This window comes from Vanacampus margaritifer, chromosome 6 (assembly GCF_051991255.1).
Source record: "Vanacampus margaritifer isolate UIUO_Vmar chromosome 6, RoL_Vmar_1.0, whole genome shotgun sequence".
Taxonomy (NCBI): Eukaryota; Metazoa; Chordata; class Actinopteri; order Syngnathiformes; family Syngnathidae; genus Vanacampus; species Vanacampus margaritifer.
Window position 1 is genome coordinate 21,765,605 of NC_135437.1, and position 27,841 is coordinate 21,793,445.

At 37.7% G+C, this 27,841-nt stretch overlaps 1 protein-coding gene across 1 annotated transcript in view; it reads left to right on the forward strand.

Moving 5' to 3' along the window:
- cpne2 (copine II) overlaps nucleotides 1–27,841 on the forward strand; it is a 41,081-nt gene that overhangs the window by 10,923 nt on the left and 2,317 nt on the right. Inside the window, exons 3-15 of the mRNA XM_077567867.1 lie at nucleotides 416–595; nucleotides 698–772; nucleotides 886–957; nucleotides 1,863–1,946; nucleotides 2,131–2,220; nucleotides 2,505–2,603; nucleotides 7,076–7,162; nucleotides 7,832–7,891; nucleotides 15,324–15,457; nucleotides 19,308–19,362; nucleotides 19,725–19,776; nucleotides 19,856–19,989; nucleotides 22,740–22,976. Coding sequence (XP_077423993.1) covers nucleotides 416–595; nucleotides 698–772; nucleotides 886–957; nucleotides 1,863–1,946; nucleotides 2,131–2,220; nucleotides 2,505–2,603; nucleotides 7,076–7,162; nucleotides 7,832–7,891; nucleotides 15,324–15,457; nucleotides 19,308–19,362; nucleotides 19,725–19,776; nucleotides 19,856–19,989; nucleotides 22,740–22,976 — 1,359 coding nt within the window. The remainder of the gene's footprint in view (nucleotides 1–415; nucleotides 596–697; nucleotides 773–885; nucleotides 958–1,862; nucleotides 1,947–2,130; nucleotides 2,221–2,504; nucleotides 2,604–7,075; nucleotides 7,163–7,831; nucleotides 7,892–15,323; nucleotides 15,458–19,307; nucleotides 19,363–19,724; nucleotides 19,777–19,855; nucleotides 19,990–22,739; nucleotides 22,977–27,841) is intronic.

Below are 27,841 nucleotides of genomic sequence, written 5' to 3' on the forward strand. Positions count from 1 at the left end.
TTTCATTAGATAATAAAAATTAATTTAGTTACATGCTAAATATCGATATCGCTATATTCAGCAACTATATCATATATCGCATGATTTTCCAATATCTTGTAGCCCTAGTTTCTGCATTAAAAACTAAAATTGCTTGATTCTTAAGTCGTGACACTAAAATTAAATAATAAACCATCATCATCATGTTAGAGTTGCTTTCTTGTTTACAGAATGAATTAACATATACTGAATCAACAATACAATTCCTCTAAAGAGTATTATTACATGTGCAAACAGCAGTACTGGAATAGAAAGTGTGTGGATTTTTTTTTTTATATATACCCTATTACTGCATACTACAAATTTGACTATTTTAAATCCCGAATTGTAAAAAGGTTGAAACTGAAAAGCAATCTCTCATCTCCATGTATTTCAGCTTGGCCGGACTGAAACAGCAGTTAATAACTTGAACCCAGTTTTTGGAGTGAAGTTCCAGGTGGACTACCACTTTGAAGAGATTCAGAAGCTTCGCTTTGCCATGTTTGACGAAGACAAGTGCGCCACGCAGCTCTATGAACACGATTTCTTGGGAGAATACGTTTGCACACTTGGAGTTGTATGAAACGATTTCACTTATTAGCCATTACCAAACTGAATTTCAACATCACACGATTCCGTAATAATTCATGCCTTATTCGTCTCTTGCATTCTTCACTAGATTGTGTCCAATAAGAAACTTCACCGGCCATTGATCTTGGCCAATGGGAAGCCTGCTGGCAAAGGATCCATCACTGTAAGAGCCTGTACTTTGCTTTCAATGTAATTTTGTCTTTCCTTTTTGAATGACTATTTTGTTGATGCGAAGCTATTATTTGAAATGTGCCTTCCGTTGAAATGTGCTAATAGATTGCAGCCCAGGAGCTGTCTGACAACAGAATCATCACTTTGACCCTGAGTGGGCGTAAACTGGACAAGAAGGTAGGTGGTTCTTCCCACGCAAATGCAAACACGCTCATATTCAGAACAGGGTGCACACATCAGGATTTACTAATGAATGTAATGGAATGAATAGAAATGGAATTGTCGCAGTTTTAGCAGTGTTTCCCACACCGTGTTAATACTGGCCACCACCCAAGTAGATTTCAAGAACATTTTATAAAAATATCAACAACAAAAAACATGTCACGACCGGATAAACCGCATGTAACACTAGTTCGCCGTCACTCACTTGTGGATCATGAGGTTAGAGGAGACGCAAGTAGTAGGACTGGCAACCTTTTGTTTAAAAGGATGCCTATTGTGTAAGAGAGAAAAAAAAAAACTTCTGCATTTTGAAAAGTCTCAAAAATTGGCATTTGTATTTCAAAAAAAAATTGACGCCAATATTTTTCTTACCCTTTTAAAAATAAAATAAATATCGGTTCCAAATATTGATTGTTGACGCCAATATTTTTTTTACCCTTTTAAAAATAAAATAAATATCGGTTCCAAATATTGATTGTTGACGCCAATATTTTTTTTACCCTTTTAAAAATAAAATAAATATCGGTTCCAAATATTGATTGTTGACGCCAATATTTTTTTTACCCTTTTAAAAATAAAATAAATATCGGTTCCAAATATTGGTTATCAGCCTCCCTGACGAGCTAATAATCGGCATCGGTATCAACCCTGAAAAAAACATTTCGTCTATCGCTAATCTCCAATGCCCCCTATTTACCTATGCTGCGCTGGCATGCAGAACTTGACGGACCAGTCCACTTGTCTAAAAATCAGGGTGCACCAACATTTGCGCCCCTACACACGTGCTGTCTATGAAAATAGGGCACATTCATTTTACAACAGAACACCAAATTACAGTAATATATCGTTGTTCTTTGCAGGACTTTTTTGGGAAGTCAGACCCCTATCTGGAATTTCACAAACAGGGAGAGGATGACAAATGGATGCTGGTGCACAGGACAGAGGTGAGTCCAACATTTTAATTTATCTTCTTTCACGCCAATTTCGTATTTATCAATTGACATACTAACTATAGTAAAAGATTCAAAACTGTAACTATTGTATATTTCTGTTGTGCTACTTGATATGATTTCTTCTGTTGTTTGATTGAATGAATTATTTGCTGCCTGTTTGTCTGTGTCACCCAAGGTCATAAAGAACACTTTAGACCCCTCATGGAAACAGTTTACCGTGCCTCTTGTTTCTCTCTGTAATGGCGATGTGGACAGGAGCATCAAGGTCAGTTTCATGTCTTACAAAACTGAAGCTGCATCTCATTGAAGTTTCACTACACTCCAGTGGCACGCTCCGTGACTACCTGGACTTGCCATAATGCACGTCTAAATACATTAACCAAACCCTTTTTTTAGAAGAAATGCATATGTGCACTGTATTCATTGACTTTGGAATGCATTTTTTTAAGCCTTCCGTAATGCAGGTGCTACTCGTCAGCTCTACTGCAAGCTACGCACAGCTTCGTGGATTAGAATCACTGATTTATTATTTGTTCTACACAATAACAGGTCTTGTGTTATGACTATGATAATGATGGCGGCCATGATTTCATTGGAGAATTCCAAACAACAGTGGCAAAGATGAGTGAGGCTCAGAATTCAGTGGAGGTAATCCTTTTTTTTTTTTTTAAATTGTTACCAACTCCATTAAAACTGTTTACGATACAAAATGTAATAATATATAGTATTAAATCGTCATGATGAAGTTCAGATGAAAGGTGAACATTTTAAGTTTAAATGCTGGAGATAAAGTTGTCTTAGAATACAGCAATGGATTAAGTTGTTTAAAGTAAGCTAGTAATGATTGCACGGTCAGTGGCAAACAGAAATGGACAATAGCACATTTTAACTCATTCACTGCCATTGACGGCTATAGACGTTAAAAATTCATTGGAACTCTTTTCTATTAGTTTAACATTTTTTTCCACTTTTGTTAACAAGAGGATGAAAACCTAGATTTTTATTGTACATTTAGAACAGATTTATTAAAATTAAAATTTATGATTAATCGTGAGTTAACTAGTGAAGTCATGCGATTAATTACGATAAAAAAATGTAATCGCCTGACGCCCCTAATTTTTAATAATCTTTTCTTCTTCTTTTTTTCACATAGTGTCAGGCGATTACATTTTTAATTGTAATTAATTGCATGACTTCAATAGTTAACTCACGATTAATCACAAAGAGATTACATACTCTTGTTAACAAAAGTGTGAAAAAAATTTAAACTGATAGAAATAGTTCAAATGAATTTTTTACGTCTATAACCGTCAATGACAGTGAATGAGTTAACAATAAAAACCAAATGAACCCCCGTACTGCTTAGCAAGGCAGCAAAAAACATGTTTACAATTGAGCATGCGCTCACAATGCTTTTACTTATTTATAAATAACACCAAAAAAATAATCCACCCAATGGAGATGGACAATATTGTACAAAAGCCAAACGACTAGGTTAAAGGGGAAGTCAACCTTAAACATTTCTTTGACAATAATATGTTAAATGTGACCTCACTGGTCTAAACATGACATTCTGATTAATATTACACTAGCGTAATATGAGTTATGCAGCAAAATCCAGCCGTTTTTATCCAATCTCACGGGGCAGCCATTTTGCCATTTTCTGTTGACCGAAGATGACATCGCAGTTGCTCAGGGGCTCAGGCAACGACCAATCACAGCTCAGCTGTTTTCTGCAGCTTAGCTGTGATCAACTGTGATCTAATTTTCACTCCACAGCAAGTGGCAAAATGGCCGCCTTCTGATATTGATTAAAAACTGCTGGATTTGGAACGCAATATTAACCAGAATAACGTATTTAGACAGATAGATAGGCAGCATACGTAGAACATATTTTTGTCAAGAATTTTTGGGGGGTTGACTTCCCCTTTAGGACGCATATTATTTTCCCATATTGTTTACTTCTGTTTCATATTATCCGTCTGTGGACTGTAAAAATTATTACTTATAGTTTTCCAATAAAGAAAATAGATTGAAATCTTGTCTTAGTGGTAAAAATCCCACATGGTTACCATGCCGATAATAACAACTTGTCAGAGCCACAGAAACATACGTACTCTATAGTGTGACCACATAGGCAGTTTTGAAATAAGACCAGCCCACGACTGTTGGATGTGTTGTGAAAGCAGTCGACGATAGCCAGGAGGTCTGGAGGTGCTTCCTGTCCTCAGTGAAGCACACCAGACTACACTCATTAAAGTCACTCCAGTTTCACACCAGCTCAAATGTTCAGCCAGCTATCTCACACTGCACATCATAACAGACGAGTCTCCCACCATCTGTCTCAATATCTGTTGTATGCGCCCAGCGTTTGTTCTTTATCGCCTTTTTTCCTCCGTTGCATTTGCCATGTGTCCACATAAAGTCTCGGAGGCTGTCTGATGTTTAGGTTGCCAAGACTGAGGGATTTTATCATGGGAGACAGTTTTGGCCATGTGTTAAAGGGGAAGTCAACCCAAAATGTTTTATTAGGTAATAATATGTTCTATGCAGCCCCACTAGTCTAAATATGGTATTTTGGTTGATATTGTGTTAGTGGACCATGATTTAAAAGGAACCCAGACCGTAATGACAAGTTTGCTCTATATTATTTATTTGTTTAAATTTTTCAAAAGTCATTTCCAGTTTAACCACATTTTGTAGAAACTTTATTTGGACGTACGCCGCCATTGTTTTTTTTTTTTACGTCGCAATGCATTCAGTGCGTTGTGGCTTAGAATGGCGGCTCGCTCTCTGCCGAGCAATGTGAAACTCCTATAAAGAAAGCAAGGCAAGCCTCCGTAACGTTCCTAAAGAAACAACACGCGATCGGGAGAAGTCACCCTCCTCCACGCCGTGCTTTCGTCATTCACCAGACGCATTCAGGGGTTTTGATCGGCCCTTTAGGAACGTTACGGAGACTTACCTTGCTTTCTTTATAAGCGTTTCACATTGCTCGGCAGAGAGCCAGCTGCCATTCTAAGTCACTACGCACCAGGGTTATTATAGTTTTGGAATTTTTCATTTTAGTTTTTATTTCGTTTTGTTTTTTAAATTTAGTTTTGAATAGTTTTCATGGTGGTTCTGTTATTTCATATTGCAGTTTTAGTTGGTTTCAGTATTAGTTTTAGTTTTTTTGTGTGTATTACTTACTTGGGAGCAACATCATCTGAAAGTGCTTTTCTATTGGCTGCTGCTAGATGACGTCACTTTTGTGTGACACACATTCAAATGTCCTTATTCCAGTTAATATCAAAATAAATCATCCCCAAAGGCTCATGCATTAAATTGATTACCAAAAAGTAAAACAAAGGACATTTTTGCTGTAATTATAGTTAGTCTTAGTTAGTTTTGTAAACATAAAATGTAGTTTCAGTTATTTTTCGTTTTTTTTAAAATGCATTTGCGTTTTTATTTCATTTCGTTACAAAAAAATATATATATTTTAGTTTTTTCGTTAGTTTTAGTTAACTAAAATAACCTTGCTACGCACTGAATGCGTTGTGACGTAAATAACAATGGCGGCATACGTCCAAACAAAGTTTCTACAAAACATATTTAACCTGGAAATGATTTTTAAAAAAAATATCTCATAGTTATATAACCAAATAAATAATACAGAGCAGACTTGTCATTACAGTCGGGATTCCTTTTAAGCAGCAAAAATCCAGCCGTTTTTATCCATTTCAGGGGGCGGCCATTTTGCCACTTGCTGTCAATTGAATATGACTTCAATGTTGCTCAGGGCTCAGGCAACGACCAATCACGGCTCACCTGTTTTCTGAAGATGAGCTGTGATTGGTTGTTACCTGAGACCTGAGCAACATTGATGTCATCTTCAGTTGACAGCAAATGGCAAAATGGCCGCCCCCTCCGATGAATAAAAATAGCTGGATTTTGCTCCATAACTTCAATTCCACAAAAGCAATATTAATCAGAATGTCATGTTTAGACTTTTGAGGTCACATATAACATATAATTGTCAAGAAATGTTTAAGGTTGCCACATGCTGATAGAAGGTGGGCTATTGGTACCTTATCAAATATTCAACAATCTTTCATCTTAACTTACCAATAAATTATGAAGATTTTTTTGTTTGTTTATCAAACATTCTAAACCACACCCCGCATCAGAATCTTGGAATAGCACAGCATACCTTCTACATATAATTAGCATACTTGTGCACATCTGAGTGCCATTATGTTAATTCAACACTTGCGTAATACTGTTAAGATTTAAATTACAATCGTACGTTGAGCAGCCACAGCATTATGAGCACTTCAAATTTCACCAAGATAATAATACCGTGTTGAATGGCACAATCAGAGAGTTTTACCGTACATTTAACATTATCCGACCATCCATTTTCTATACCGCTTGATGGCCATGGAGTGCTGGAGCCTACTCAAGCTGAGTTCTTAATAAGATATATTCAGCAAATTGTTATTTTTTTATTACTAGACCCTCCAGTAATGAGTCCAAATCCTTGCTCTGTGGTGTAATCTGCATCTTAATTTAAAACGTGTGAAGCTAATCTTTATTATGATTATTAATAGGTGTCGATTTGCATTGTGCTCATAAATGGGTTTGAAGTCTGAAGGCTGAATAGACATTGAATGGATTATAACTTTCCGTTTATGCTTTCTTCATCTGCTAATGATACATCGTGCAGAAAAATGGTGAATTCACCATCAGCTGTGTGTACGTGTTGGTGTTTGTGTATGAGCGTTTGTGCGGCAAAGCAACCACATGACTTGTTCTCCCACTGAGCCTGTTCACATGTGCCAATGGTGTGTGTCTAAAAAGAGCTCACGAGAAAAGACAGACTAGATGGGGGATGGAGAAGAATAAGAGGAGCTTTTGAGATGCAAAGTCTTTCGCTGAAACTTGCAGTCACATAACACGACATTAACTGAGCGACTTCGGTTCACTGACTTCCTCTGAGCGTTTTGTGTTTGGGGGAAGAAAAAAAAAACATCACCTGTTACTGTATATCAGTGACTGTAAAATCTGCTTTCATATCTACTCTTGCATTCATATGATGTTTAACATTTTTAATGTTGTTTCTAAATCTTTGCCAGGTGGAATTTGAATGCATCAACCCAAAGAAGCAAAAGAAGAAGAAGAATTATAAAAATTCTGGCGTTATTATTCTCAAATCATGTAAGGTAAGGATAAATGCTGGCTTTTGATTTGTTCCTATCAATAAACCACTGCAATGATTTGTGCATTAAAGACAACTTGTCTTCACTAGGGAGGTGAAAAAAAAAACCCCGCTCTAAGAAATATAACAAATTAGTGTAGTGAGTGTTTTTGGGATGACGTTAAATCCGTCATAATTGTTTCTTATGCATCTAATCTTTTTACGCACATGCATGTACACGTATCACATCATAATTGTCTTTGTTGGCTGTGAATGGATTTAATTATAATAACTAATTAGAATTTTGCGAATGGTCAGACCCCAAATTGTGTTCAGGGAATAATACTTCTTTTGCTTGAGACTATGACTGATTGCCAGAGACATCAAGGTGCGCCTCGTTGCGCCTCTCCTCCCTGCTCGCCGTGCCGCTTGGTGTAAACAGGAACAAACACAAGACACGAGGTGCATGGAATGAACAGAAAGAAAAAAGAAAAAGAAAACTAAGTGGATTATGACGCTAATAACAGAAACAAAAATGATTATGATATCCATAACATGGTGCCCTGTGTTTGAAAAACATGGGTTGTATTGTCATTTTAGAACAAAAGGTGAGTGTAGAAAGGAATAAAATACATGTCGAATATATTTTATTTGACATCTGGTTTACTATAGTCTTTGATTCTTGTTTCTCTAGATTACAAGGGACTACACTTTCCTGGATTACATACTTGGAGGATGCCAGCTCATGTTTACTGTGAGTTTGATTGTGAGACATTTGATGTGTTGTAAATCGTCAATCGCTAGTCACGAATAAGGATCACCGAACAGATTACAACAACAAATTATTATTCGCTGAATTCACAAATGGATACAGGAAGTCATAAACTGGCAGACTGATGTAAACACGTTAGGGTGAAATCCAAAGCGGAGCGGAGATTCTTAAATCGTGTCCAACTTCCTAATCTTTTGTCTTTTGTCACAGACACGCATCTCTTGCATGCTGTATCGTACTTAATAAACCTTTTACCATACACAAGCAATTTACAAATGTCCATCCCTCCACACAAATATTTTTTTCCTCATAATGGCATTTAATCCCACACATTTCTTAACTGCATTAAGGACATGTACAGAATTAGATGCAGTGCCCATGCACCTTCAATATCTTCACACCTTTTTTTGCCCAAATCACACAGATTTAATAAACACGCTGAGATTCATGCTGAATCTTATTATCACATCATCATATAGTACACACGCCATGTATGTGCACAGATGCCACAAAAATGTACAGAGACAAAGTTGTGCACAAGTAGACATGCACACGCAGATTGAGCTGTTCTGCGGTGTTCAATCAGACTTAGAATGACTCTAATCCTAATCTCCAGGAAGGAAAACTCTCTGCTCTCCTCACGGCTGCAGGGTTTTAGGGAACGGCAACATTTCTTGGTAACACTCCCAACACAAAGAGGTTTGCTACTGCGGGTAGTTGGCTTGTAAAAGAAGCAGTTGACTTTTAGGCATAGTTTATGTTTGGTGTCATTTATGGTACAAATGCCTCGAGATCTGAGTACATGGCAGACTCACACACATTTTTTTTTAGTGTTTTTAGTGTTTTGTTTTTTTGTTTTAAATGATTCTGCAATATGATTCAGGTATTAGAATCAGAATGAAAGCACAGTATGTATTTGGGAAAAACAACCTCAGCAAACAGGCACACAGCAATTTGAATAGTACTCACTTGTTAATCTGTAAATGGGGTGGAGGGAGTATTGTGTGGGAGATGGTGATAGGAAAATGAAGTTTCATGAAGCACTTGTGATGATGATGATGATGATGATATATATATATATATATATATATATATATACACACATATATATATATATATATACACATATATATATATATATACACACATATATATATATATACATATATATATATATACATATATATATATATATACATATATATATATATATATATACATATATATATATATATATATACATATATATATATATATATATATATATATATATATATATATATATATATATATATATATATATATATATATATATATATATATATATATACATCCATCTTCTCAACCGCTTGTCCTCGCAGTAGGCGGGGTACACCCTGAACTGGTTGCCAGCCAATCACAGGGCACACAGAGAATCCAGGCAATTGGATTCCTAGCAATCGATTGTTTTCTTGCCTGATAATTCACCTTATGGTTTCTTGTAAAAATGTCTAAAGTACTATATAACCCTCTGCCATTTAAATAATTTAGTATTGATTGTAGGGTATTAAGTTAGCTCTGTTGCTACACTAATGTAGCATCCAAGACGGTCATCCTTGTGCCTCGTTCTCCAGGCATTAGTAATTGATTTAAGATCACAGTTGGATTAAGCGTAGGTTGACTGGTCACGACTGTTCGGTTTTGCTGGTTTCTTGTGAGCAGAGTTCAAGAAACGGAGTCTTTGTGGTGGAAATGCATTCCAACAGAGGATGCAATTGTGAGGTTTTTTTTTGTGACGAGTGATTTTCAACATCATACCACTATTGTATGAGCAATGAATGGTTTACATCACCAGCAAAATACTTTTTTTTATGGCACTGCTAGAGGAGCACGGATGACAACATTATACATTTAGACAACAGTGTACATTCCTTGTACGACCTAATATTTTGAGTGGTATTTTTCCACTGGATAGTTTGTTTTATTGTTTTTTTGTTTCTTTGTTTTCCCCATTGCCAGTCAACATAAAATGTTTTGTAAATAAAAGCAGAAAAGACCAGAAAGTATTTTTAAGGAACAGTATGTCTGGATGTATATTGATATAATTAATTAATTAATAATGGCCCACTCTTACAGGGGTATAAACATTTGTCCATACTTGGCACACTATAGAAACATCTGTTATATTATGATCATGGTATACAATACGTCACTGATGCCATATATCATTTGTATCATTTAATTCCTTAACCCAATCAAAATAGATCAGGACTTGAATCAATAAGCAGCATTGATTTTGGAATTGCTAAATTCTTGTGAGCTACTATCAAGTTTATAACCCACAACCAGTGCACAAAATGTTCAACAACTTGTCAGTTTACCCCCAATGACAAGAACGGCAAACATTTATTTCGTTTCAGATTTCCTCACACTCCAATCTAGCTAATTTACTACATCAGAAAAGGTTCAATATTGACATTATGTCTATTTAAAATTCATTTTGAAAGCAGTGAATATTTTTTTAATGCACTGCCAGCACAGCTTTGGGAATATTCCTCAATTAGAATACTGCGGCCGGTTTTTCTATGCAATTGCCTGTACAGTAGAAAGGGAGTGAGTGCTTGTCATGTTATGTTTAGTGTATTTTGCGCTAACAATTACAAATAGCTTGGGGCTAGAAACCGGTTGGAAACAGAATGGTGTCATCTCCCACTGTCTCTGAATTCACACTTATCAAAGTAATAATGTCTAGCACCAGAGATCACTGAAGGAAAATGCCATAATAGTTTATGAAATGTAATGTTTTAGCAACATCAAATTCATTCCCCAGATGGCATTGATAAGCACAATGGAAATATTAAAAAATACTCTCGCATGTCAGTAAGCATCCACTCCAGGCATGCACATAGACAATAGTTGTTCATTTGGGCTAATGCATATGGATTAGGTTTTTAACTGGTATTGCTTACATTTCAATCAAATGATCAGCTCATCGGCAAGCGCTGCAGAAGCCTGATAATGATCCTGATTACATAATTCAGATTGGAAGACACGGACGGGATCGTATTGATGCTCTTGATGATCGAACTTGGAGACTTCTGATTTAGAACAGGCCCTTTATTAAGTTTCATACGAGTAAATTAAGAGCCATTCGTAAATCGCAAAATGTCGTTCTTAACACATAACAGAAATTTGAGTAAAAAAAGATGATTATCAATTACAGGTACAGTTATGTAATATAATAAGACTGCACCTGAGTGGCCCCTTGAATACTCAAAAAAAGAGCTGAATTTTTATAATTATAAACATGTTTCCTCTACTACTGTACAGTGTACTCCCTCATGCTTGCTACCGCAAATTCACTTATTGGCTGATTTTTTTTTTTGGGGGGGGGGGTGGTCTTTTTTGGGAGCGCAAACCATTAGTTCATGGAAAATTTATATATTAAGTGTAACAGCCTTTTTTGAAGAATGCACATCAATTATACATATATTTTAGTGATCCGGTCCCTATCCATTGCAAAAAGCAGGGTTCTATGTACTAAATGTACTAAATGATTTCATGCACTTAATGTGTTTTTTCCATCCTTGAATGATCATTTTTTATGCACTGAGAAAAAAAATCATGTTTTTTTTTTTCAACCTTTGTTGTTGAAGGCTGGATATTTTATGCATGCATTAAGAAATGCATTATGAAGAATGTGAGATACTATGATGTACATAATTGGGTCAATTAGGAAAAAAAAAGTCTTATGCACATATTTTGTCCATATTTAAAATGGCATTTTTGTCATACATCTGGTTAGGAAGTGAGTGATACCTTGTGGCCCCCCAGTAGAACTGATGAAAAATTGTGGGCCCCTCCATCATGTTGCCGAACTCTGGTTTTGAGTCTCAGCTATCATTAAACACTCTTTAGATTGTCTAATGTGACATTAGGGGATTGTTAGTTGGTACTAAGGAAGTGCTTGGTTGAGGACCCAGAAGCATGGAGAGTGTAATGAACAAAGCAATTTATTAACAAAAACACTAGCAAGAGTACTGGGGGAAACTCTAAATATAAAACCAACAATGTTCTAAAAAAAAACAACCTGAAAGTAACACCAGGAAAAAAAACTCACTCACCACAAATAACAGGCCACTGTTTGGGCAGTTCATCCACACAGCGGCGCCGTTTTGGAGCTTGAAACCGATTACTTTTGGTCCAGAGTGGAAAGATTTCAAAACGCAGCGTATGTGGGATATTCCTCCAGTGATGACGTAATTGTCGCAGCTCGACGACGGCGGCATTGTCGTACTTTGATGATGCATGCTGCAATTTTCGTGTGACTGCAGACGAACCGCCAGTCTGTCAACAAAAATGGCGGATAGCTGTGTCGTAGTTGTTTTCGCGCAACCTCCTTAGCTTGCTTATGCTTTTACAGCAAAATATTTTGAGTGATGTTGTTGTACTTGAATCACCCACCATTGTCGCTTCTCCTGTGTTCGTCTCACTGATCTGTGTATATTACTGGATAGCCCAGGGGTGTCAAACTCATATTAGTTCAGGGGCCGCATGGAGGAAACTATATAACCAAGTGGGCCGGATCGGAAAGAATGGTATATAACTTAGAAACAAATGCCGGTAATTATACGCAGATTTTCGCTATTTGTAGGCCAGCCCTAAATTACGGAGATTAACTGTAATCATATTGTTCCAAAAAAATAACACAAATACAAATGGAACGTAACAACACTTTGGATGTATGAGTTCTGGACGTGTTAAAACTACCGGTTTTGCATATATATTGTTCCCAGAATGCATTGTGTGGCAGTAATGGTTATAAGGACATTAATCCTGGTCATATGTGTTTGTTACCAGAAATTGAATTTGTGCCATATTTAACACGTTTATATTGATTTATGATTTAAACAAAAAATAAAAAATAAAAAAAACGTAAATTTAGATTGTATGTAAAATAATGACATCCAGGACAATTCCGTGTACAAATTGCATTGCTCATCTGAGGAATGTTTGTGAGATTACGAATTCACATTTTTTGATTGTGGCTGTCTGATAAATTGTTCCGACATTACAAATTTAGTTTTAACTTTACAAATATCGTCTCGCAGGCCGGACTAAACCCCTTGGCGGGCCTAATCCGACCTGCGGGACGTATGTTTGACACCCCTGCTGTAACTGTATAGGATTGTATGCCGAGAAACCTTTCTTGGGAATAATAATATGGTGGTCTCGCGGCTTCAAAAGTCTTGGCCTATTGGCTATGTAGTAAGTAATATATTCAGATCAGTGGTTCATCTTCTTCGCTGATTCTTCTTCTGCGATACAGCGCCACTCCAGACTTGGCATATACATTACAGCCGTTAAACGTCCTCAGCGTCTTCTTTTGGACACTCGCATGTCTTGAAACATTTTTGTCTGTACAAGATTTGTTTTGAGGAACGAAGCCGGCTTTGCTTTGGTGTGAACAGGGCCTAAATAGGCTACCAGCTAACTGACGAGACAACGAGGAACACCTGGACAAGACAAAAGCTGATTGGAAGACACGGGATTGTATTGATGGAGCACAGGTGGAAACCAAAGACTAAACGAGCAAGACAGGACACAAGAAAACAAGCCATAACAAGTAACAAACCTAAATATAATCTAGACAAACAAATCATGACAGTTGCGAGTTCCCATAAGCACACAAACAGTTGTTCATTGCCTGAGGAAAAACTTTGTCACTCTGCATCTCATCTTATGTTCAGGCACATTTGTTGAATGCATGTGTGTGTGCGTGTGCATGCGGGTGTGTGTTTCCTTGAACTCACATGTGATGTATGTTATCACATTGTCACTCTTATTATCATCAGTGTTGAAAATATCCCTTTGTGGTGTCAGGGACATTTTTACTCATGGCAGTCAGCGTTAATAATTCTTAAGTGCCCATAGTGGAAATTTTTGTTTGTAGAAAACTGAAGAGCATAATTCATTTTACTCTTTGTTAAGAGTGGAATTGGTTCAAATGACACAATTTAAGTGTTTGTAGTGCCTTTAGTTGCTGCTTCAAGATGTACCAATTGTTTTCCACTCTTAAGACAGATCTCATGGGATGAAGACTTTTTGATGACATTTGGCCTTTATCGCATTTTAAAATGTTTTTTAACGGATGGAATTTAATGACTTTGTGGCTAATACTGTACTATGAAGTCCTGTATAACGCTTCATACCGTGAATTCCCGAAATCAAAGCAACCTACTGAGTAGAGGTGTTAAAATGAATTGTTTAATCAATAACTAAGCGATTACAAAACTGGCAGACAAGTCTAGTACTCATTCTTTTAATACGCAAAACAACAATCTAATCTGACTAAAACACTAAAGCGCGGCCCAAGCGGTCTGACTGACTTGACCTTGATACTTAAAAGCATGGAAAGGGTCTTGGCGTAGCAAGTGGTGTCTGCACTGTTTGACAACTTGGACCCACTCTAATTAGCCTATAAAGCAAAACAAGGCACGGAGGACGCAAGCTCATGCTTTTGGACAGAGTCAATATATAACTGGACTCTCAAAATCCCCACACAAGGATTTTATTTATGTATTTTTATCTGCTTTCAGCACTGCAAATGACACACTGCTCCACTGCCTCTTTTCAAGTTCACACCACTCAAACTTTATGGATGACGGAATTTTTATGTGACCGACCACAGCATGTGTTTTTAAATGGGTTTAAATCTTACCTACTGGTTTTTAAAAACAGGACTCCCCCAGGGTTGTTTAATGTCACCTTCCTGGGCTACCGCGTCACTCCGTGAGGGGCTATATTTCTCTCATTCAAGGTGGATTCCGACACCAAATTCCCACACGGGGTCTGATGGCAGATGAAAACACTTGGATGGGCCGCAGGTCCTAGGGGTTTTAGAACTGGCAAGGCGGTGGTTTGAATTCTGAATGAGAACAAAATTGCCCGCAATGTCCCAAAACACAGTTTGTTTAGAAGTGGCGGAAGAAACTAGAAGACTGGCCACCCACAACCGCCGCAGACAAGGCCAGAAGATCCTTCGAGGCGGTAAAGCGAAGGCCAAGCATAAACCAGCAGCCGTTGAGGCCAGCAGCATTCATGTCCCGATGAAAGCACTCGTCAAGGCCATCGCTATTTTGGGATGAATCTCCACTTTCAGGAGCTCAGCAACAGCGGGCCAAAGTTCTGATGTAAACTACAGTCCTGTGCCCGAGAAGGGGGCCAAGGAGGTTTCAAAATGAGCCACCCAGGACGGAATAAGCGCCCATGCCACCTCTTGCTGTGACAGATGCCCCGAGCGTGCGGCCTTCATAGAATAGTATCAGAATCAAGAATCAAGTTTGCTTCTTTATTTTGTGTGTGCACACATTCTAAACTCAAGTAAATCAGACTCAAAGAATGCATTCTTCTACTTTTTGTTTTTTTCCCATAGGTTGGTATAGACTTCACGGCATCCAATGGGAACCCAAGGGAGCCTTCTTCCCTCCATTACATTAACCCACTGGGAAGTAATGAGTATCTTGCTGCTATTTTAGCTGTTGGACAAATCATACAGGACTATGACACGTGAGTATCTAACGAGGACAGCTACAGTGAGATTCTGATAGTATGATACATAATTGGGTCAATTAGGAAAAAAAAGTCTTATGCACATATTTTGTCCATATTTAAAATGGCATTTTTGTCATACATCTGGTTAGGAAGTGAGTGATACCTTGTGGCCCCCCAGTAGAACTGATGAAAAATTGTGGGCCCCTCCATCATGTTGCCGAACTCTGGTTTTGAGTCTCAGCTATCTTTAAACACTCTTTAGATTGTCTAATGTGACATTAGGGGATTGTTAGTTGGTACTAAGGAAGTGCTTGGTTGAGGACCCAGAAGCATGGAGAGTGTAATGAACAAAGCAATTTATTAACAAAAACACTAGCAAGAGTACTGGGGGAAACTCTAAATATAAAACCAACAATGTTCTAAAAAAGAAAAACCTGAAAGTAACACCAGGAAAAAAAACTCACTACCACAAATAACAAGCCAGTTACTGTTTGGGCAGTTCATCCACACAGCGGCGCCGTTTTGGAGCTTGAAACCGATTACTTTTGGTCCAGAGTGGAAAGATTTCAAAACGCAGCGTATGTGGGATATTCCTCCAGTGATGACGTAATTGTCGCAGCTCGATGACGCCGCATTGTCGTACTTTGATGATGCATGCTGCAATTTTCGTGTGACTGCAGACGAACCGCCAGTCTGTCAACAACAATGGCGGATAGCTGTGTCGTAGTTGTTTTGCGCAACCTCCTTAGCTTGCTTCTAGTTTGTGGATCATGTTTTTACAATGGCCCAGATAGACTATACTATAACCAAACAAACTTCTTAAATGACAGTTTGCGTGAAATGGGCCTGGAAGTAAGTTGTTGGTGTCGTAGTGTCTCCATAAAACACCCAGGTGACACCACGTTGTTGTTATTTTCAATCTGTTGTGTAATTTTCATGCATCAATGTGGACTATGTAAAACTATGAACGTTTGTTTATAACGAATCTAACATAGCCTCCTCCTTGAGCCATCACCTTACCATGTTGGAGGGGTTTGTGTGTCCAAATGATCCTAAGAGCTAAGTTGCCTGAGGCTCTACTCCCCCCCCGTGGGGTCAGCCAAGTTCAAACAGGACCTATGTGAGAGAACAGACAAAAGCACAGCTCAAAATAGGGGTGTGCCCAAAAAAATCGATTCTCATAAGAATCGCGATTCTCATTTAGTACGATTCTGAATCGATTTTAAATGTCCCAAAATCTATTTTATTTAAATTATTTTATACTGTCTTCCCTTTGCTTATGTGTGCCTTTATTGGGAGCGCTGTTCATGTTGTACCCAATTTGGCCACTTAGGGGCAGTGTGGTTCCACGCGGTCTAATACACTGTTGAGTTGTAGCCACATTAGAGAGTAGAAGGAAAAAGTCACAATCAAGTTATTACAATAAAATTATTTTTTTTGCAGCGTGGAACCATTCTTTTGAGTGATAAAAGTGCGGCGAGAGGCGCGCTAATTAGCATTAGCGAGTCAGACTGGAGTAGATCATTACGATTCTTTAAACATCTATAGATTGAAGCAAAAATCATTGTCAATCAAATCATTGTGAATCAAAAATCATTCTTAATCTAAAATCGATTCTGAAATCAAATCGCACACCCAAAAATCTGAATCGAATCGTGAGACATTCAAAGATTCCCACCCCTAGCTCTAAACCCCCTACGATGATGTTTTTTTGGAACTTGCTTTCCCGCTCCAAGGATGCATGTCACACGTCTCAGATGAGCTCAGACCCAGAGAAGCCAAATGTATTTTGCTTTGCATGGTTTTAACTTGCATTTGAAGATGTAGCGACAAACTGAGTTAACTGACAATGGCTTTCTAAAGTGTTTGCAATCCTGTGGCAATGTTCTTTACACAATGGTGCCGGGTGATAATGCGTTGCTGCCTGAGGGATTGAAGGTCACGGGCATTCAGTGTTGCCTTGCCACTTATGTGTAGAGATTTCTCTAGATTCTCTGGCTCTTTTGATATTATTGACCGTAGATGATAAATTCCTTAATCTCTTTGCAACTATACTAGAAACAGTAGCCGTTTCTGAAGAATGCAGAGCACGTACATACGTCTCGTAAACTGGCCTGTGGTCTTCAGAAGAACGTACGTGACAAAGTTCTGTAGTGTCTTCAATTAACACAATAGGTTGAAAAGGTTTTGCGAATTTTTCGTTTGACAAAGTTTTCATTTAAGTTTTGCACAACATCCCAGCTTCATTGGAATTGGGGTTTGTACTTTTTTAATCTTGACTTAAAAGGGTTTAATCTGTTCTACTACTTTTACCAGAATACTGTATTTCTTTCACATAATTATTTGTACTTCTATTTTAGCACAGTATGAGTACTCATGGGTCATTCTGTTACGATGTTGGTGTATTATGTGTATGCAGTTATTATGCTTATGCAGGTCAGGGGGTCGCTGTTTTATGAATGTCTTGTGTGTATGGAGTTACTATGTCCCTTTTAATTGTCATGTTTATTTTCAGTCTTGTTTAGTCCCTGTCATGTTTAGCCTCTGTTTTCCTTGTGTGTTCCCCTTGTTGTGTCATTTCCTGTTTTATTGTGAAAAGTCTGACTCCTCTCGTTTCAGGTCACTTGCCTTTCCTTGTGTGGCGTCTGTGTCAACCCTGATTGTGTCCACCTTTCCCCATTACCCTCATGTGTCATCCAATCAGTGCCCTCAGCCAGGTGTGTCTTGTTATGTCATTAGTGTTGGTGTATTTAGTCGGTTGTCTCCCCCCTGTCTGTGTCGGTTCATTTTTGCTGTTGCAACGGTCGTAAGTCTTTCGCCACGTCACGCTGACCTCTTTGCCTGATCAGGATCCATGTCATGTTGTTAGTCTCGCCTTAGTTGTTTTGTCATGTTTAGCTTCATGTTTTGTTAGTTCAGTTTATTTTGTATTTTGAAGTTAGTTTTTTTTGAGAGAGAGAGCGAAAGACACACACAGTATGTACATGTACGTAATAAGATAAATAAAATGAAGTTTAACTTACTTTTGGAAGATGTACTCGATGCTTAAGGAGATGATGGAGGAGGAGGAAGAGGAGGATTTTATATCATGAGAGATTCTTCGTCGTCGCTGGAATCGGCTTCAAAAGTTATTTCCTGCTTCATGGGGACCGGCGTTTCTTCCTCCTCCTCCTCGCCACATTGCTCAGCCTCCAATGAGCTCTCACAGTGCCAATCGTCGGTATTAGCGGCGGAAAGAAGCACTACGCGCAATACAAAATCTAACTTACAGCATCTCTTCCCGAACATTTTTCGACATACTGTACGCGCAGAAATGTTCGTATGTACCGTTGTTCGCAACTCGAATGTTCGTAAGTAGGGGAGCGTCTGTATGTAAAGGTTTCCCTGCCCTCTTTTACAAAGTAGTTTACTTTGTACATTTGACTTCTGCATGCAGCCCGCTCCGTGTTCTTAGTCGAGGTTTTCTTCATAAAGCATTTTCTTCTAAGCCATCTGAATCCAGCCCTGCTTTCTGTTCGGTGCTTTGTATTTTTGTGTATAAAAGAATACTGTTTTGTCTGCGTTTGGATCCTAAATCCGCTCCTCACATGACCTTGGCTAACTTAATTTGTCATGAAAATATGAGGTCACTCTTCTGTTTTCTTCACAGGTAAAAAGTAAAATCTGAAAGAGAAACATATCACACAAATACAGTTTTCTAGCAACCAAGCTTGTTTAATTATCAATTTGTCATAGCGGTTCTTTGTGACGGAGGTCGCAAAATATCCATAGTTTATATTTTGTCTAAATGCTGGGTGTTGAAATTAGATTTTGAAGAAGAAAAAAAATTGCTATATTTTCTAATCTGTTGTCATGGTTTCCTCAGTGACAAAATGTTTCCTGCTCTGGGATTTGGAGCCCAACTCCCACCTGACTGGAAGGTAGATGTGTGTTTGTTCGTGTTTGTTATGAAAACAAACGATACATTTGTATCGCCGTCCTCATTATCGTCATCACAGTCTCAACGTGGTGTGTGTGAAGATGCGCAAACACACATAAAAACCGTAAGCATTATACTTGCATATTCAAATCACTGTGCAATTGTCAACCCATCTGTGTTGCCATGGCACTGTGCTGATGAAAAGGACAAAGGAGAGAAGAGCTTGAATGCACGCACACGCACACACAGAATGGGAGTGATACTACGTGAGAGATGGAGAGAAGTTTTGCAAAATGAATACAGTATGTAGAATATTGACTGTGAATTGCAATGAGTCTGAGTTTGGGTTTCTTATATTTTTAGGTATCACATGAATTTGCAATCAACTTTAACCCCACAAACCCTTTCTGCTCAGGTATGTCATGATGTCATTGATTCAGACCATGAAACTATCCTCACATATTGTTTTTGTTGTTGCTTTCTCTCCTCACTAGGCGTGGAAGGTATTGCGCAGGCTTACTCTGCCTGTCTCCCGCACCTCCGTTTTTACGGGCCAACAAACTTTGCTCCAATTATTAACCACGTAGCCCGTTTTGCAGCCCAGGCCCTGCAACAAGAAAAAGCTGCGGTAAGTCACAGCAGGAGCATTTCAATTACATGAATACCATTTTCAAAAACGACATGTACAAAAGCAAAATATTCCTCACGACAATACAAAAGAATGCATCCTCGCAAAAAATGCTATATGTTGAATCTTTATTTTTAGTAGTCTTGGTAGACGTTGAGTGTGATAATGAGTACCGATCCATTCAACACATCTTCGCATATAGGTGAGGTCAGTGAAGTATGAAATGACACCTAATTCTCATTAAACATGTGACGTGGCTTAAAGCAAAGTATTTGGCAAAGGAATAGAAAGTTTTTTTTAAAAAAAAAATGGTTGCAAAGGTGCGGATGTTGCCTTGTACTTGTTTCTTGACTGGGACCATTTATGTAAATAAAAAAAAAATAACAGAACAAATGTTACATATGCCATAGGCATACGTACTGTACATGCAGTCTTTTATACCCTATTTTACCATCACACAAGCACAGAACAAATACATGAGTTGAAATGCCACAATATTTTATGTGTGTTACAATCCGTGTTTTTGTAACAACTACAGGCCTCTCTTGTTTTTTTTTTTTTTTTTTTTTTTTTTTTAAATCATTGGTAGACTCTAAGGTAACAGAACATGTAATAAATAGCCTTGAGCACTGGTATTTATCGATCGCGCACACCCGTGTGTGTGTGTGTGTGCTGAGTCAAAGGCTGTCAGCCGCACACTATAAGCAATACAACTGAACTACACAAACAAATTATTTGACATCCGGCCCTCACAGACTTAATGGCAATTCTCAGTTTGTTGCAACAAAAAATAATTTCATTACCCTGGTTGAGTAGACATTGGCAAGACTATATACAGACGCTCCCCAACTTACGAACGAGTTACGTTACGTAAGGTGAATTTGTTCGTAAGTTGCTTCAGTGCTATATTTTGTATTATAATTTATGGTTAAAGAGAATACGTACAGTACTGTACTACGTATGTTAGAGAGAGAGAGAGAGACACACACAGTATGTACATGTACGTAATAAGATAAATAAAATGAAGTTAAGTGAAGTGAACTTACTTTTGGAAGATGTACTCGATGCTTAAGGATTTGATGGAGGAGGAAGAGGAGGATTTTATATCATGAGAGGTTCTTCGTCGTCGCTGGAATGGGCTTCAAAAGTTACTTCCTCCTCCGTAACTTCAATGTAGGAAGAAGTTGAGGGTCGCGGAGAAGAAGATGAGGGTTGATGAGTATCTTCCTTGGAGGATTTACTAGAAACTGGCCGAAAGAAGCGATCTAACGACGATTGCACAGTTTTCTTCTTTTTTTCATCATAAATGATGCGGTCGCACTGTATGGCATCATTCAATTGATTTGCAACCTTTGTGCAACGTTCAATATTTGGGTCTTGCTGCTCGAAGAGTGCGATGGCTTTATCTATGAGCGACAGGCGTTTCTTCTTCTTCCTCCTCCTCGACACGTTGCTGAGCCTCCAATGCTGGGTGAGCTCTCACAGCGCCAAGCGTCGGTATTAGTGGCGGAAAGAAGCACTACAGTACTCGGAAAAAGGTGCGCAATAAAAAATCTAACTTACAGCATCTCTTTCCAAACATTTTTTTGACATGCGCGCAGACATGTTCGTATGTACCGTTGTTCGTAACACGAATGTTCGTAAGTAGGGGAGCGTCTGTATACTTCTTATTTATATGGTGATATATAGTGAGTGACATAAAAAAAATCACATTGTATCCTCTGAATTTGCTTTGCCAGCCTACATCCAAATGACACATTTTGCTCAAATAAATATATTTACTTTTTCAAATTAACTTTTGGGCCCTTTTGGGTATTTATTCAACTTGCCACTATATACAATTGTACACAATTGGTGGCAAAATTAGGATATCTGGATGCTGGTCGTGAGGTACACCATACCCTCACATTAAAAATAAAACATAAAATAAATTGTCATATTAAATCTGTAATAAAAATCTATGCTGTCCAAAATTGTCCATTTAAACAGTGAACAATGCTGATTTTGCATATTTACTGTACAGAAGATATCATTGGCTCAGAGTGAGTAAGGTGTGGATTGAGGTTATTTTTTTAATCATGTGAGTAGGAGCACACAGAAGGCTGACTTAAATGTGTTTGTCAATGTGACTGATAAACACACACTCTTACGTGGTTTTACACACACACACACACACACACACACACACATACTTGTACTTACGTAATTGTGAGGACATCAATAGACATAATGCATTTCCTAGCCCCTTCACCTAACCTCAACCATAACCCAATTCAAACCTAAACTCTAAAACCAAGTCTTGACCCTCAAAAAGAGTTCTTGAGTTGTGAAGACCTGTCAAAATGTCCTCACGTCACAAACATGTCCTCAATCTGTTGGTTTAAGACGTATTTTGGTCCTCACAATGTAGTATGTACAAGTACGCACGCGCACACACACGCACGGGCTTGTTTTTTCTCTCATTTAATGCCACCATCATTTCTTTGCAGGAACAGATGGTGCGGTCTGTAGTGTGAATGGAGCCCAACTTGCTGCAAAGCAGAAGCGATTTCATTTCATTAAATTTTTCTTGTTACTGGATTGTTGCGTGACTCCTAATCGATTTTTGTTCTCTGTTTCCTCCTATAAAGCTTGTATGACAGTATGACAATCATCAGAAATGTCATTGCACAAGTCTAACTGAAAGCCATATTTTGTCTTTTCTCTTTCTCTCCTAAATCCTCCCTCGACCACCTTTTTTGTCTGCGCAGCAGTACTTCACTCTGCTCATTATAACAGACGGTGTCATCAGCGACATGGATGAGACACGTCATTCCATTGTTCAGGCATCCAAGCTGCCCATGTCCATCATCATCATCGGTGTGGGCAATGCCGACTTCGCTGCCATGGAGTTTTTAGACGGAGACGCCAGCGTGCTGAGGTCCAACACAGGCGAGGAGGCTGTTCGAGACATTGTGCAGTTTGTCCCCTTTCGAGATTTTCGCAACGTGAGTATTCACTTCTGAGGACTGAAACTGTTGCATGGTCTAAAGAAACGGCTCCTGGCGCAGGTTTACTATATCATGGAATTTTGGCCCAATGCAACTGAAGAGGAATAATGAATTTTGTCCTTTGCGTGTTCCAAAAATGAAGATAGATTTAATGTAAGAAAAATACACCTTTGCAAAAATGATTTTAATCTTTCAGAGATCTCTGGACAGATAACAGCTTCCGATTACATCACTTAAAAACGTGGGATTTCAGAGCGTCAAATGTGCTCTTCTACGTGTACAATAGCTTCTTATAGTTAAAAAGACCTCCTCCTTTTCATTTATAGACTAAACATACTCTCTGGTACTTTTCCGTGAGCAGTGGCGTAAACAAGGTCAGATTTGGGTGTGTGTTCGGGACTGAATATGTTATATAGTTGAAGGTTCTATTTTTCCTCATAACAAAATCTCACAAACAAGTTGAACCAAATTTACGGTGGCCGTGACTGATGAAGAAAGTAAAGAGTGTGTGTGTGTTATTTCAAAGCAAATTTTGTTTTCAAGACCGAAATGTGCGTGTACAAAGCGCTGAGAAGGAACTTTTTTAGACTAAATAGTATGACCCAGTTTAAGGTCAGATTATACCGAAATCAACACCATCTGCTCTGCACAGGACACAAAACAATTCGACAAGGTTAATATGAAGAATTAAAATGTTCATAATGTGTAACAATAGTCGATATATGAAATTAGGAATTAAAAATGTTATGATATCTTTCACAACACACAGTGATGAAGTATTAGGGGGGCAACAAAACTCATATCCAATCCGTTCCATTCTAGAATTATTGGGATTTCTAATTCAAGTTCCAAAAGAGAAGTAAATTTGTCTGCTTGAAATCAAACTTTCATCATAAAACTTTAGGTAAATACTGTACATAAATTGTTTGCAGTTGATTATAATGACACATTACATTATACAGTGGAACCTCAGAGTTTGAACGTCTCGGAACTCGTGCAATTCGAACTTCAACCAAAAAAATCTGAGTAAAAAATGCCTTGGAATTTGAACTCATTTTCGGAGTTTGAACACCCAAGCTAAGAAAGCTAAGCCGAACATACCTTGAAAACGGGTAGCCGAGCGAAGCCAAGCCATGCCAAATGCTCACGTTGCTCATAACTGCTCATTTCCATTCAGATTGTGAAAACTCCCGGAGGTGCTTCATACTCGCAAGTGCATTTTTATTTTTCCACAACAATTTTCTTTGCCACGGGCCCAAAGAAAGACAACAGTGCCAGTGTTAGCAAAGAAAAACATACAGTGCTACGAACCACAGTGGAATTAGGAAGGAGATAATCGCGCCTTTGTAACTACCGTGACTATTTCTGTAAATCCTGGCACGAGGACCCCCCTTAGCTGTTCAACAACGTGCCTGACGTTAAACAACACACGCAAGGACCGCTTAGTAGTCTAGCAATATGCCCAATGTAAAATACACAAACTCTGAACTAAAGCTAGCATTAACGTAGCATTTATCATCCACATCACACCAAAACAGGTAAGGTATTTTTATTGTTTGAATACTGTACTGTACTGTAAATGTAAAAAACATAAATAGAAATTAAAATAGGAATTTTCTGTTTTTGGAGCTTGGGAACGGATTAGTTGCATTGGCATTATTTACTATAGGAAAAAATGTTTCGGAGGTTGAACAATTCGGATTTTGAACACTTCGCAGGAACTAATTATGTTCAAACTCCGAGGTACCTCTGTAAGTACTAAAATAATATACACTCTAAAAAGAGAATCGTTGAACCAATTTAAGATTAAACTGAGAATTGTTGACCAATTTAATAAAATTGCTTCAATTGGTAACACACAATTGGATTACAGTGTTGCCTCGTTTTCCGCTGGGGTTAGATTTCACTTTGGATTAATTTTATTCAATCGTGTGTTACCACTTGAAGCAATTTGATGAAATTTGTCAACAATTCTCTGTTTGATCTTAAATTGGTTCAATTCTCTGTTTAGAGTGTACAATGGAGCCTTGAAATATGAGTTTAATTCATTCTTTGCCCACAGTAATGAATGAAAATGCCATTCAAAAAGTAAGTAAAAAGTAGTCTACAATATTGCACTTTATGAAAACATACAGTAATGACATGAATAGAAAGCAAAGGGTTAAAACAGCTTGACACATTTCAAAAAAAAAAAATACAGATATTTCATTATATTATTTTATTTCATGATTTCAGTACAAAAGCAATTCACGTACCTTTAAAAACAAACAAAAACGGCGCCGTTGGGGAGCTGCACATATCGCACATACCAAAAAGGCTTCAAGCTTTGTCATCATTAGGGTTGTTGTTTTGAGAGGACAGAATAGAAGGGCAGATAAAGTTCGCAGGATTCCACAAATATAATCCATAATATAAACCATGACATTTCAAGTGAGGATACGGCCAGAGCTACTATAGCATCAACAACAACTGTTCACTCGCAAGAATCCAAAGGGCAATATCTGCTCAGCATGTAATAGAAGTAGTCTGTATTTTGACTTTAGAGATCTGCACGATAAATGTCAAAATTGCATTACAGTAGATACGTTTTAATGGGTTTAGCTTTGCTAAAACACCATACAAGTCATTGATTGGCAAAACTGTTAAAATTTAAAGTTAATTGGATGGATTTCTCTTTCCTTTCTTTGATCCTTCCTCGGGTCTCCTGACAACCTCACGGTTCTAGCTGGATTCTGAAGTATTCGGTTTAGGTGAGAACGGTATGGGATTTTTTTTTATAGGTTTTAGGTGAATTAATGAGTACACACTCGCACGGACGCACCTGCACAAACTCACGCACATTCAAAAAAAAGAAAAAGAGGGGGGCGGGGGGAGAGAGAGAGTAACGATGATGACATGTCGAATCGGTAAGATTACCGAATGAACAATACTGAGCTCCCTCTCAAAAATAAAAATTTAAAGTTAATTCGAGCCTCGTAGATTATCCCCACTTGTGTTGACTGTTGAGGCTTGACGGGAGGTATGCACTTTACTTACTTAGTGACATTCTAGCTATACATTGTCATTATGTTTTTGTAAAGGAACGGACCTACAAGACTCCCAATTAGTGAGATTTTTTTCAGAACTAGCCCTGTATGCCACATAAAGCTGGGCACTGAGACAGTCGGCTTAGCATGCAGGATGGAAACTGGAAGAAAATGGCTGGGGACTTACTCTAAAATGTTAATTAGTGAGGGAAAAAAAAGCTGCTGTGGACAGTAAAGTTGTTACACTACGCGTTTAACCTTTAACCCTTAATCAGGCCTACGTGGTTGGCAACGCGGTGCTTGGAGATGAAATAGAACCACATCATTTAGAGCTAAAAAGAATAGCTCCCAAACTGAATAAAGTAAGACATCCATGAATGGAGGCTATTCCGGCTGACTTCAGGCAAGAGGCTGGGTTTAACCTGGACTGATCGCCAGCCAATCACAGGGCATATTAGTCTTCAATTAAATTTGCATGTTTTTGAAAAAGTGTGGGAATAAGATGAAGTGTCTGCAAGGACGGAGAACATTCATGCTGGTCATTCTTAAAGAAAACCTCAACATCTTCATTCCCGCCACCTCAAGCTCTGCTTCCTGTTGTTTCTTTGCAGCCGGCTTCCCCAATCCTGCTTAATGATTTCTAATTAATTAGTAGTAATTGCAGTTACTACGCCAAACAATAGCTTACTCAGCATAACAAAAATGCTCATAATTATGGATGTATATAAGAACCTGAACTCACAATTCGCCTCTCATGGCTGAAGCCACAAGGCAGCCATCTGGTGTTGCCACTGTTATAGACAAAGCACTACTATCAGTCTGTGTTTTATTGTGTAGAGTTAACTCATTCACTGCCATTGACGGCTATAGACGCAAAAAATTCATTTTAACTATTTCTATTAGTTTAACATTTTTTCCACTTTTGTTAACAAGAGTATGAAAACCTATAAATGTTTTTTTTTTTTGTACATTTAGAACAGATATAAAATTTGTGATTAATCGTGAGGTAACTAGTAAAATCATGCGATTAATTAGGATTAAAATTGTAATCACCTGAGACCCCTAATTTTTAATAATCTTTTCTTTAAAAAATAAAATATATATATATATATTGTATTAAAAAAATTTTTTTTAATAATCTTATATTTTTTTTTAATAATCGGAATTTTTTTTTTAAAGCAAAGATTATTAAAAATTAGGGGCGTCAGGCGATTAGCATTTTTAATCGTAATTAATTGCATGACTTCACTAGTTAACTCACAATTAATCAAACATTTTATATCTGTTCCAATACAATAATATATACTGTATATATAGGTTTTCATACTCTTGTTAACAAAAGTGGAAAAAATATTAAACTAATAGAAATAGTTAAAATGATTTTTTTGCGTCTATAGCCGTCAATGGCAGTGAATGAGTTAACGCTACACAATAAAACACACACTGATAGTAGAGCTTTGTCGATAACAGTGGCAACACAAGATGGCTGCCTTCTGGCTTCAGCCATGAGAGGCGAATTGTGAGTTCAGGTTCTTATATACAGCCATAATTATGAGCATTTTTGTTATGCTGAGTAAGCTATTGTTTGGCGTAGTAACTGCAATTACCATTAATCAATTAGAAATCATTAACATCGTGGTTAAATGTTGTCTTTTTGCTTGACAGACTTTGAAATGATAACAGAATAAATATTAAAGTTTGATTTGGCAATACTATGCTGGTTTCATGTAAATCATAAAATCAATATTTGAAATTTTTACGCACATATATAGGCTACTGTGTCAAACATAGACAGCAAAAATGAAGGTGAAAATCAATATTAACATACTCAGTTAC